The 13,368-nt window shown below is 36.2% G+C and overlaps 3 protein-coding genes across 3 annotated transcripts; all 3 read left to right on the forward strand.

Moving 5' to 3' along the window:
• Positions 1–3,292: 3,292 nt before the first annotated feature.
• Positions 3,293–4,574, forward strand: LOC116723164 (putative gustatory receptor clone PTE03). The gene has a single exon (XM_032567848.1). The coding sequence runs from the start codon at positions 3,414–3,416 to the stop codon at positions 4,347–4,349; it is 936 nt and encodes a 311-aa protein (XP_032423739.1). The 5' UTR covers positions 3,293–3,413; the 3' UTR covers positions 4,350–4,574.
• A 2,905-nt stretch (positions 4,575–7,479) lies between these two features.
• On the forward strand, positions 7,480–8,587 carry LOC116723163 (olfactory receptor 52J3-like). Its single transcript, XM_032567847.1, has one exon. The coding sequence runs from the start codon at positions 7,491–7,493 to the stop codon at positions 8,436–8,438; it is 948 nt and encodes a 315-aa protein (XP_032423738.1). The 5' UTR covers positions 7,480–7,490; the 3' UTR covers positions 8,439–8,587.
• Positions 8,588–11,859: 3,272 nt separating this feature from the next.
• LOC116723535 (olfactory receptor 6N2-like) lies at positions 11,860–13,237 on the forward strand. Its single transcript, XM_032568555.1, has one exon. It carries the CDS (start codon positions 11,999–12,001, stop codon positions 12,923–12,925), a length of 927 nt encoding a protein of 308 aa, XP_032424446.1. The 5' UTR covers positions 11,860–11,998; the 3' UTR covers positions 12,926–13,237.
• Positions 13,238–13,368: the final 131 nt, after the last annotated feature.

Raw genomic sequence — 13,368 nt, forward strand, 5'->3', positions numbered from 1 at the left:
TTAATAATCTTAATTGCTACAAATCAAATAAAAGCCAAAATAAAAAAAAATCTTCCTGAGTACATTTATATAAAAATCAACGACGACTTCTTCTCTCAACTCTTCAGGAAGGCTATTCACAGGATGAGGTATAATAATAATAGTAACTGATGGGATTAATACTATTATTGGTTTTAAAACCCTGTTAAAATCTAATGTAAATTTGGAGTTTTCCAAATAACTACCTGAAATTTATTTACTTATGATATTTAAAGAAAACCAGAAAGCAGAGCATTGCAGTTATCCACTGTGTAGATTGTAACTCCCCACTCAACATTTACACTCGCCCGTGAAAATGTGCAATTATACAACCGTACATCTTTGAAAAGCAGAAGTGGAGCCTCCTGCACAACCAACAAGAATGCAGCAAGTGGCTTCTGGACTGTAAGTCAACAACAAAACACTCGTCTTTTCCAGCAGTCATTGTAGAGCACATGCAGTGGTAAAACCAAACGTGCTGGAGCTCTGCCTGGGTTGCTAGGTAACGCGCTGGGCTTCACTGGGGTTGCTAGGTGACGCTACATTCCGGAGCATCTTGAAACGGCTCATTTTTGAGACAGCTAAAAACCACTAACTTATTGTCAAAAAAAGCTGGGTGTTTTTCTTTAAGCACGTTGGCTGTTTTTAGAAGCAGTGGAAACCCAAATAGAAGTGTAAAGATGTGCAAAATGTGAATTTTGCATAATAGGTCCCCTTGAAAAATATACATCAACCATGACAGCCCATTGGTTGATTTTGTTGAAGATCATTGGACTAATCCGATTAAATCTTTGACCATGGTTCTAAATTTTGCGATTTGAACTGATAAGAGATAGAAAAGTAAAATGAATGGAAGTCAATACAAAGTCCTAATATGGATATAAATACAAACATGTGTGTGTGTACTTGTATATCTGCATATGTAAATACGTAAAATACGGTTAAATACTAACTGGAAAAGGATTTATATTAATGCAATTACTTATTTCATGTCACATATTTAATTTAATTGTTAATATTTTGTAAAAAAAAAAAAAAAAAAAATCAGTATTAATTGGCATTAACGGGATTTTTCTGTATTTTTTTTTTGTCAAAACAGCCAAATTTTGCTGATCATGATTGATTTGTAAAAGCAAAAAAAAAACAACTTTATATGTGGTGTAGATAAACCTAAATGTGGAGCCATGCAAACGTACTCATACCCCCTGGATATTTTCCCTTAAGTAAAAGCCAGTTGCATTTTGCATAATTAGTTACTAGAGTCCAGTCGTGTGTATGGAAAAATTTAAAACAAGCAGCATGATAAATCTATGTATGTAATCTAAATATTTTTTTGGCAGGTTTGAGGTTATGCAGCATCTAAAATAGTTTTAATAAAAGTTTTAACTTGACAAATCTGTAATCTGAACATATCTGTGAAAAGTCAATCTGATGTAATCAGTCTGGACATCAGGGATTATGTTTATGATGCCAAAACATAAAAGTTTGCTCCCTGTTGTTGTGACATGAAAACACAATGATTAAACCTCTGGGTCATTAGTCCGCTCTCTCTCTGTTTTCCCTGGACATTAATTTAAATTTAATGCTCTGGGACTGTTTTCCATGAAGATGCAACTGTGACTAAACTCGCTTTACCCCACTGTGGGGCAGCTGACATTAGAGAGGATACGAAAAGAAAAAGCAACCCCTATAAAGGTCAAATACTGTATATACGTTGTGTTTTAGTATTAAAGAAAATAAGACGATCAAAGACAAATTTTATCTAAATAAATAATAAATGTGTAGTTTATGAGCAAATCTGTATCTCGCTACGTTTCCATTGACCATATAAGAAACTCGGGAATTTAAAAAAACTCAAATTGTTAAATTAAAAGTTTTTGAGCTGGGCGTGCCCTGGTGGCGTAGTGGTTAGCGCGACCCGTATTTGGAGGCCTTGAGTCCTCGACGCAGCTGTCGCGGGTTCGACTCCCGGACCCGACGACATTTGCCGCATGTCTTCCCCCCTCTCCTTCCCTGTTTCCTGTCAGCCCACTGTCATATAAGGGACACTAGAGCCCACAAAAGACCCCCTGGAGGGGTAAAAAAAAAAGTTTTTGAGCTAGGGTGAGATTGTTTCTTTCGGCTGTTTTTCACAAAACAGCAATAGAAACACTTATTTTGCATCACGAGTCACATGACCAACAACCGGATGTTACTACTGGCAGAAACGACGAAGAAGACAACAGGAAGTAGCCGGAACATGATGACGCGATGTGTTTGTTAATGACATCACCTGACCAAACTTCTTCATGTGTGATTTTAATTACCCAAAATGTTTTATTCAAATCAACCCCAGAAGAGTGGATTGATCAAAAATATTGATAATATCAATAACAAGTCAGTGTCAGTATCAATATCAGATTGATAATAGTGTTGTAAGATCGATACTTTAGTTTCAGACTTCCACGTAAACTTTTATTCTCGTTTTCTATTATTTTATGTTTTCTCTATCTCAAAAAATATTTTGTTTAGATTTATTCTCAAGTGGCTGTTGCACTTAATTTAGGAAAAATCATTTTAATATGTTTTTAAAGTATTTTGTAGAAACGTATAAACTTTGTCCAAATTCTGTCTGAGTTTTGAACAAAATAAACCAAAGGAAAATCCACAAAAACACCAGAAGGTGAGAAGTTCGACTTTATATCAAACTTAAATAAAAAGTATTATTGGTATCAGTACTGCATTGTTTATCCATTTTTGTAACTAGTCAAAGGTCTGCAGATGTGAATTACATTATGCTGTAATCTGGTACAGTGCATAAAATGATTTTTGGTTGAGCTCTAAATGATCCTTTCTTAAATAAAGTTTATTGTTAAAAGTATTGCGATTCTAAATAAACTAAATAGTAAGAAAAGTACATGGATATCTGAGCAACTCTCTTTATTCTGGCATTCAGCATATATTTCTGGTAGTTATTGCTGATATAAAAAGTTTAGTGTGATTTGATGTCAAAAAGTTTTGTCCTATTGTACAGAGTATTTTCAAATGTTTCGTAAAAATGTTTGGAATGTTTTTTGCTGGTATTGTTATTGTATGAATGTGTTTTACTTTACGGTTGGCGAGCCGAAGGAACATTTCCATCTTTTTGCACTATAATATCTTATTTTATTTCATCTTTCACCCCAGTTACAGTAGTTTTCTTACTTTTTATGCAACCTTTTTGGGTAATTAGCCTCTGGAGATGAACTGAGCTCTGATTGGACTCAACAGGCACTAAATGAAGACTCACCTGACTTTTGTCCGGGGCAGGCGGTGAATTATTGCAGCCGGCACATCCCATCACCTTCACACTCTGCAGCTCACATTCATGGAAAAAGCATCTAGGATTGACAGAGAGACGTGCTCAGATCAACATCATGATCAATGCAACCATGTTGGGTTCATTCACCTTGTTGGGATTTAAGGACAGTTCAGCAAAATACCGCCTGACCCTTTTTGCTCTAACCCTGCTGTGTTACATTGTGATTATATTTGTGAATGTGGCTCTTATTCTTACTATCATACTAGAGGAAAAGCTTCACAAGCCCATGTACATCTTCCTGTGTAATCTGTGTTTTAACAGTCTTTATGGGACGGCGGCTTTTCACCCTAAATTTCTCTTCGATCTGTTGTCCAACACTCATGTCATTTCTTACGCTGGTTGCCTCCTGCAGGTTTTTTTCATCTACTCCTATGCAACAACAGACTTCTCCATTCTCGCTGTGATGTCTTACGATCGGTATTTGGCCATCTGCCGCCCTCTGGAGTATCACTCCATCATGACCAAACAACGGGTCACTTTCTTGGTGTGTTTCTCCAGGCTGGTGCCAATGATCTGCCAGTCTGTCGTCGTGATCATGAGCTCCAAGCTGATTTTATGTGGCTTCCAGATAGAGAAACTATACTGTGAGAACTGGTCCTTTATTAAACTTTCATGTTATTCGACAACGTTAAATAATATAGTTGGATTTTTTGTCATAATTCTGTATTGTGGCCACGCTCTCTTCATTTTATGCTCTTACTTTCAGTTGGTCACGTTTGCTTTAAGGTATCCAGAACGCAGGAGGAAGTTCCTGCAGACATGCATGCCGCATCTAATATGTCTGATTAACGTCACCGCCACGCTTCTTTTCGACGTCATGTGCGCTCGATACGGATCGGAATCGGTGCCGCAGAGTCTGAAGAACTTCATGGCGATCCAGTTTCTGATCATCCCTCCGATGCTTAACCCGATCATCTATGGTTTGAATTTAACTCAAGTTCGCAACAGTTTCTTCAGATTGTGCAGGTACAAAAAGCAGGTGGAGGGGTGAGGATGAGGTCGGCCATATGTATGAAAATATTTATTGCATTTGCAACTTTTATGGTTTTTTATCCTGGCATTTCGTTACGCCATAACTCAATATTCTAACAAATTTTACAAGAACTAGCTGCAGAAATGATTGAAAATGTTTATCATTAGCTATTTTAAAGGAAACTTGTGCAATATTTTGTTTCAAAATTACAAACAAAAAAATAAAATCCAAAGATTACATCAAGATTTTTGAGTGTTACTTTAATTTTTTTTTTGCTTCCTTTACTGTTTCTTCTTGTTTGTTTGTTGTTTTCCAAATATTAACAATTTAAATGACAACAGACATTGTTTAGCATATTTCCAAAATGATAAAGGATTGGTAAAACAGTTTAGTGTGTTTGCTTAATGTGGTTAAAAAGTGAAAACGCCACAAAAGAATCACATGAAAACTAAAAAGTTAAACACTAAAATTGTCAATAATTCTAAAACAAAACGGAAAACTCTGATTTAAACATTTAACATTAACAGCAAACACATTCTTATATTTTCTTTCTTCAGGTTAATTTTATTAAATTATAACACATGGCAACTAATTTTCAATTGAGTATTTAACACCTAACTAGGGAAACAGCCCAGTTTTGTACCCTTGACCTCTAATTTCTGCACATTGTGGAAGTTGTCATGTTCAGGAAAAGGAAAAATTGTTGCTCATTCATTAAGGGACTAAAACTACGATATCTTAACTAAAAACTGATTTGTTTTTAGCTGGAAACAGTCTGATGTCCATTTTCTGGTTTAATCTTATTATACAGTCAGAAAATCCAATTCAATTTTTGGTTTAAACAAATTTTAAGAGGCATCTGTACATTTATGTGAATCTAAATAAATTATTACAGTTCAACTAGTTCAGTGATTGTAATTACATCTTCCAGTTTCCATTTGCCGTCACTTTGCTGCTGGAACAGGAGCAATGAAGAAGGATTTATATTTTTATTTATATTTCTCTTCAGAACGTGAAAACCCACATTATAGATTTATTAGACAGGGATAGATGTTTTCCAAGCAGTTTCTGGAAACCCTAAATTTGGTTTCTCATAAAATTAGAAACTAAAAGTTTGTCTATTCACTACAGCATATTCACTGGATACTTGGTTGGGTCTTTTTTGAATGAATTATTGCGTCAGTGTGGCGTGGCATGGACGTAATCAGCCTGTGGCTCTGCTGAGGTTTTAGAAAACCTTTAGACTGTTTTCATAGAGGCCTTCAGCTCGATTGCATCAATGGGTCTTGTGTCTCTCATCTTCAGTGTCAAACTCAAGGCCCGGGGGCCAAAACCGGCTTGCCGAAGCTTTTTATGTGGCCCTCTAGGGAAAGTTACATTAGTCAGTCCCTCCAGTTTTTCACAATCACGGAAATTTATGCAAAACAGACCCCTGCATTTTTTTTTTAGCACTAATGCGTAATTATGAGTTTTTGCAAGTTGCAGGCGGCAGTATTTCTTTAATTTTACCCTGCTGCTTGATGCCAAGTTATAATCGATACAGCGAGTAACAAAAAGTCACATTTACTGTGATAAATGAGCGCAAATATTTCTAAATCAGAACCTCAAAATCAGAGAGTTTGATTGCAAAAAAATCACAAAAACCATCAAAATCCTGGAGGGACTGATCAGTGTAAAAAGATGTTTAATATTATTCAATTCCAAGAAGTACTTATTGAATGTAGATAGCTATTTATTAATATTTTAACAGTTTTAATAGGCTTTTAATCAATACCTACAGGCATTACTGGCCCTTGAAAACAATCATGATATTTATACGGCCCAAAATAAAAATGAGTTTGAGACCCTTCAATTAAAGGTTACCTACTATGCTTCCTTGAGAAGCTTATAATAGATCCAAGCTATATAAAACATGTTCAGTGCAGTTTTTACACAAAATCATTCTCAGATAGAGATTTTAGTTTGAGGTTTGAGTTCCTTTCAGAATGAGATGTTTTAGGGTTTCTGTCACTTTAAATTCCACGGCTCCCAACTCAACATTTACTCTCCAATTTGAAAATGGCTGCAAACAGATGTGCAATTATACATTAAACAACAATACAGCTTTGAAAAGTAGAAGTAGAGCCTCCTACACAACCAACAATAAGGCAGCAAGTGGTTTTTGGATGGTAAGACAACAACTAAACACTTGTCTTTTCCAGCAGCCATTGTACAATGCATACAGCGGTGAAACCAGCTGATTAAATGTGCTAGAGCTCTGCTTGGATTGCTAGGTGACGGGTTGAGCTCGGATAGGGTTGCTTGGTAACGCTGCAGTGTGACTTAACAACAAGGAAGTTTGTGAAATGGCTCATTTTTCAGACACCAAAAAATATTAACTCACATCCAAGACAATGGCTGGGTGTTTTTTAATCGCGTGGGTTGTTTTTAGAAGCAGTAGAAACCCAAATATAAATATACCGTATTTTTCGGACTATAAGCCGCTACTTTCCCCCCCACGCTTTGAACCATGCGGCTTTTCTGTGGATTTTTCTTCAACCACCAGGGGGCTCTTTAGCATGAAATGAATCACTGGAAGTCAAAATTGTAAATCAAATAAGAAAGTGCTAATTTTCTTTTAGAACAAGCACATGCTAGCAGCACGACGGAGAAATGTTTTCAAACTCATACCCCCTCATCATGGAAACAACACGAAGAAGTTCATATGATGCAGCTGTTGAAGTTGAAGGCTATCGATCTAGCAGTACAAATTGATAGTCGCTAAGCTTGGCGTGAACGAATCCATGGTTTGGCGTTGGAGACACAGGGCTGCGTCCTTAATAGCAGATTTATTAGGGACGCTCCCTCTGCTGCGACCTTGTGGAAAACCGAGAGCGGCGGAGATACCAGCGGCTTACAGCCCGGTGCGGCTTACATATGTACATTTCCAGTTTTTTAAAATAAACTTTGTAGGTGCGGCTTATAGTGAGGTGCCCTCTCTATAGTCCGGAAAATACAGTAAATGATTAGCAAAATGTGAATTTTGTATCATAGGTTCCCTTTAAACCCATCTGAGACCAACAAAGTGGAAGAAGGAGGAGGCTCCCTTCAGATTCAGCTATAAATTCACACCTTACGCAAACAGGTGTGCAGACGATGAGATATTCACTCAGTAGCCAGATGAATCACTCGTCTGTTGTAGTTCTTTTTTCACTCTCAGGTTTCAATGCAACAACCAGCTATACAGTCGCATTATTCTCTCTTACTCTACTATGTTATTGTCTTATTTTACTGGTAAATGTTGCTCTCATTTTAACTATAATCTTCCATCAGAACCTGCATGAACCCATGTACTTTATTGTGTGCAACCTGTGTATTAATGCGCTTTATGGGACTACAGGCTTTTACCCTAAGTTTATGTATGACCTGTTATCTGGAGCTTATGTCATAACCTATGCAGGATGCTTCCTACAAATATATGTTGTTTATTCTTATGCAATGGTTGACTACTCAGTTTTGGCACTGATGGCTTATGACAGATACGTGGCTATTTGCAGACCGCTGACCTACCACTCTGTGATGACTCGGCAGAGGACTGTTGCTTTAGTTTGTTTGTGTTGGATGGTTCCTCTGTGGTGTGAGCTGCTGGTCGTCGGCCTCACATCAGTGCTCAAGCTGTGCGGTTCCCACATCGACAAGCTTTACTGCGAGAACTGGTCCGTTGTTAAACTTTCTTGTGGTTCGACAAAAGTAAACGACGTAGTTGGTCTCATTGTTATTGCGTTTTATTTGGTTCATGTTCTCTACATCGGCTGGTCATACGTCCAGCTTGTAAAGTCGGCCCTGAGCTCCAAAGAGGGCAGAGGAAAGTTTATCCAGACCTGCGTGCCACATCTCATGTGTCTGTTCAACGTCAGCACTGCTTTGCTCTTTGACCTCATGTACTCCAGGTACGGATCGACATCTGTGCCGCAGGGTTTAAGAAACTTCATGGCTGTGCAATTTCTCATAATTCCACCAGTTGTGAACCCAGTTATTTATGGGCTGATCCTCACAAAAATCAGAAGGAGGATGATGCTTTTGTGTACGTTGATATACCAACGATTCAAACTAAAAGGGATTGTCTGAAACATGTTTCTCTTGCACCTACAATGAATGGTTTACAGGGTTCCAAAGTGTAAAAGTGTGTGAAAAATATCTAATTAGTTTGAATACTACCAGTAACCAGGATCTGTTATATGTTTTTGTAGAAAATTGCCCTGATTTGAATTTTTTTTTCTTTGATTTCATTGGCTTTTGACACAGAATGAAATATTTTATTTGTTGTGCATCGTTTCTTTCATGTGTTGATTAGTTTTATTTAGATTTTTTGTTTTATATGTTTGTTCAGTACTATGGTTAGTTTTACTGCTTCAAAAGTGCTTATAAAAAAGTTGGCTTGGCTTGAATTGATGCTACAGTATGTAAATAAACTGAAATTAAATGCATTACAACATGCACTTTTGTTAAACTTATGGATCAGTTTGGTCTGATCAAAACTCAAAGATAAGTGCATCATTATTTAGAAAATAAAAATATTAATTTTGCAGCTTTTTGTTTCTCTAAACTTCTGTAGATCAAGGTTTTGGACGTGTTGTACTTAAACTGGGTCTGTTTTAGATGAAAACTATTGGTGATCTTTTTTTTTGAACTTATGAACAAAGACAATAAAGACCCAAAAAATGTGCTTTAAAAATATTTATTAGTCTAGATTCAAGAGTTTCTTTTAGCTAGATTTTAAAATGAAGCTAATTAAAGTTTATCCAGGTTCTCACTCAGCATCATGTGTCATAATTTAACATACACTTAGTAAATCCCATTTTGCAAAATGCTTTGTTTAAAATGTACAAAATATAAGAAAAGTGCTTGGAAATTTTAACATTTAGAAATTTAAAAAAGAAAAATTATCAACTTGTAAAATTAAAATTGTGTCGGAAAACTTTTGTTTTTCGTGGGAAATGCTAATAAAAATTAATTGCACTCATACAAAAGATATAAAAAACTACAATAGAACAGATTTGAGCTTATGTTTGTTCATTTAAAGCATAAACTTACTTATGTTTGCTGAAATAATCACAAGGAAAATTATGATTTTATTCATATTAGATTTTTACACAAATGTACTTCTAATCATTGGGTCATTAAGTATTTTGTAGTGAGTTTTACTTTCTTGGTTGTAGAGTAACAACAACATTCTCACGGCGTAAAACATGTATCCAGTTTAGAGGAAAGTACGGCACCTTTAGGGGGATGATAACTTTGGGTTACAGCCCAAAATACTATTCATGCTTTATATGAACTTTGAGATCATTTCACAGGAACTTGGAGCGTTTTTGGACTTTTCAAGGTAATCGTTATACCTAATACTTTGATGAAGCTTACCGGGAACTTTCATGGGACTTTCCTGGAACCTACCAGAAACTTAAAGGAACTTTAATTGAAGTGCTTTCCTGTAATTTATGTGAAACTTTCTTCAAACCTTTACGTAAACTGTCAAGTACTTTAAGGTAATTTATTTGGACTTAACTGGGGTTTTAATTTGACTTTTTCAGAACCTACTAGGTGCTTTCTTCAGACTTACAAGTTATTTTCATACCAATTTGCTTTCAATGTAAATGTCTCCTACTTTTATGGAACCTTGTAGATCGCACAAAGTTCTTCCATGGAGCCTTCATAAATGAAAATATTAAAATATAAAGATACTTTGGTTTTATTTAGCAGGGACTTTCATGAGACTTTCCTGAAATGTACCAGGTAGCTTAGATTGAATTTACCACTTACTTTCATAGAAATTACCAGGTACATCTATATAGCCTCCTATTTATTGTTGGTGTTTTCTTTACCAGATACTTTCCTGGAATGTCCATGAAATACCTTCCATCACTTTTTGTTCCACTTTGAAGGAATAAAAGTAAAGTAACTTCCTGTTTGTAGATTAAACAATAGTTCAGTGTGATGTTCCAGAAGTGGCTGCAGTGGGAAACCGTTTACTTCAGGGAGCATTGTGGCCAATATCAAGGTAATTATTACCCAACGGTTACTCTATGCTGCCCTGTGGGATCGGATCAGAAACAAACATCTTTAAAATCTGCTTGAACTGTACAGGATTATCAAGAAAAACATAATATTTACTATATAAAAGCTAGAACATTTGTTTTTAGGTGTTTGTTTTTATAAATTGTGATTCAGTGTCACATAGGAGGTCCTCAGAGAGCGTTTTGTTGTTCCTGTGTCTAAAGCGTTTTGTGGCGTAACTATAGTGAAGGTGGTCAACAGGTCATTAATGTCACTGTCCTCTGAGAGTAATTAATCCAGCATGAGTCACTGTGAGCACAAAAACAAACTCTTTGATAAGTTACCTTTAGCTACAGAACAGATAATAGTAATTTATTAACTAAATCTTAATTCATTTTAGTTATTAAGTATTACTCAATTCAGTTTTGTAGTTTTATTTTTTTCCTCTTTCTAGTTGGTGGGAGGTTTGCAGTTTTCAGATTAAAAGGAGACAAGTCAAATGTTTAAAATGTGGGATTTTATTCAATAACCTAATAATGAATATGTTTTCTCACTGATGTTACTCTGACGTATTCACAGCAATGCTTCATTTAAAATTAAAGTACACAAAGGTCAACTTTCTATACCACATGTGTCCAAATCAAGGCCCGGGGGCCAAATCCAGCCCGCCATAGCTTTTTATGTGGCCCTCTAGACACCAAATTACATCACTCAGTTTATCTAGTTTTTTTTTTGTTTTGTTTTTTGCAATTACAGAAATTAACTCAAAATCAACAGACCCCCGGATTTTTTTAGCATTATGCGTAATTATGATTTTTTTTGCAAATATTCCCCATAAATGGTCAAAAACATTTGGGTTAAGTGACTGCTACCTCCCACCTGCAGGCGGCAGTATTTCTTTAATTTTACCCTGCTGCCTCAGCCTTGCTTGATGCCAAGTTATAATCGATACAGCGAGTAACAAAAAGTCACATTTAATGTGATAAATATGCGTAAATATTTCTAAATTAGAACCTCAAAATCAGTGAGTTTGATTGCGAAAAATCACAAAAACTATCAAAATCCTGGAGGGAATGATCAGTGTGAAAAGATGTTCAATATTATTTAATTCCAAGAAGTACTTATTGAATGTAGGCAGCTGATTGTTAATATTTTGACAGTGTTTTATTAATACATACTGAGACAACTGGCACTAGAAAACATTCATGATCTTGATAAAGTCCAAAATAAAAATTTGTTTGAGTCCCCTGCTCTTAAATTCAGGTTTTGATTTGGAAAAAAATGGAAAACCATTTATTTCTTTACTATGCAGTACTTTGTATTTAATCCATAGTTGTATCTAAGTTTAATTTAAGCAGCTGATGTGTAAGCTGCCACGTTAATCCAAATTAAAGTGTTGGTTTGTGTGCTAATTCTCCAGAGTAGAAAGAAGAGAATGACGTCTAAAGCCAGTCGATGATAAAGACTCATTCATTTCCTTTGTTATGTTCACAACTCTTCAGCTCTGACTGAAACAGGTTCATCAAATCCTATTGTGAAGGAAAAAACTCCTGATGTGTTGCCTAACTTGTCTGGTGTTTTCTGTTGGTGTAAACTTGTTAGTTTTGATGCATTGCTGAATTTAAGGGGATGAAATGGAAAACATCTCCTTGCCGTTTTACTTCAACCTCACCATGTTTGTGAACATTGGACATTACCGCTTTGCAGCTTTCACCTTCTGCTTGCTCCTCTACAGCTTCATCATCTGCGCCAATCTGCTGATGATCCTGGTGATTTCCCACTGCAGCGCATTGCATCAACCCATGTATTTATTCATCGCCTTGTTATCAGTCAACTCTCTGTACGGTTCTGCTGGATTCTTCCCCAGGTTTCTCATGGACCTGCTCTCTGATGTCCATTTGATTTCTCAACTGGCTTGTTTTACTCAGATTTATGTTATCTACACGTACGGTTCAAATGAACTGACCATCCTGAGCATCATGGCGTATGATAGATACGTGGCTGTGTGTCATCCTTTACATTATCACAGAAAGATGACGTCTAGAGCTGTTGTTCTGCTGTCGGTTCTGGCCTGGATCTTTCCAGCTCTAAATCTTACGGCAGGAATACTGATGTCTTCCCGCCTTCCTCTGTGTGGTAATGAGATCCAGAAAGTGTTTTGTGCCAACTGGAATGTGGTGAAATTATCATGTGTCAACACTGCTCTCTATAATGTTCTAGGAATGCTTCTGACCATCACTACAGTTTTTCTCCCACTCTTTTATGTGCTTTACACCTATTTACGGATCCTAGTTGTATGCTGGAAAAAGTCAACAGAGTTCAATGGTAAAGCGTTGCACAGTTGCCTACCACATATCGTTTCTTTTATGATTTATTCTGTCGCTGGATTTTGCGATATCGCCTTGAGTCGATATAACCTGGAGGACATAAATCCATTTGTTGCTGTTATTTTATCCTTTGAGTTTGTCGTCATCCCTCCAGTTCTGAATCCTCTTTTGTACGGCCTCAAGCTGCCAGATATCAGGAGGCACATTTTAGGTTTATTTTTCCATAAAAGATGACATTAACCCAAACATATTTCTACAACTGAAAAGATTGTGGTACGGCATCAGGAAACGAACCCTAACGATTGATGATGGTTAAAATTTGGCCAGACCATCACAGGAAACTAATTTAATCCATTAATGATTCAGTTTATTTGACAAACTTCTACCCTTCAGCTAATACAAACTCATGTTTTTATGCACATACACGGAATATAAAAAGTCTACACACCCAGATAAACTGCCTGTTTTATTCACCTTTAATGTGACATACAGATCTGAAAATAATTAAGACCCCGCTGCACTGAACCCCATTGAAAACCTCCTGGTTATTCCATCAAATATTGATTTCTGAACTCTTCCTGAGTTAAAACATTACTATTATTGTTTATAAATGAATATGAAATTGTTTTCTTTGCACTATTTGAGGTCTGAAAGCACTGCATCTTTTTTATTATTTT

Source organism: Xiphophorus hellerii, chromosome 7, assembly GCF_003331165.1.
Source record: "Xiphophorus hellerii strain 12219 chromosome 7, Xiphophorus_hellerii-4.1, whole genome shotgun sequence".
Taxonomy (NCBI): domain Eukaryota; kingdom Metazoa; phylum Chordata; class Actinopteri; order Cyprinodontiformes; family Poeciliidae; genus Xiphophorus; species Xiphophorus hellerii.

Bases quoted from the DNA above. Each gene is read 5' to 3' on its own strand.
- LOC116723164 (XM_032567848.1), top strand. From the start codon at position 3,414: ATGATCAATGCAACCATGTTGGGTTCATTCACCTTGTTGGGATTTAAG.
- LOC116723535 (XM_032568555.1), top strand. From the start codon at position 11,999: ATGGAAAACATCTCCTTGCCGTTTTACTTCAACCTCACCATGTTTGTG.
- LOC116723163 (XM_032567847.1), top strand. From the start codon at position 7,491: ATGAATCACTCGTCTGTTGTAGTTCTTTTTTCACTCTCAGGTTTCAAT.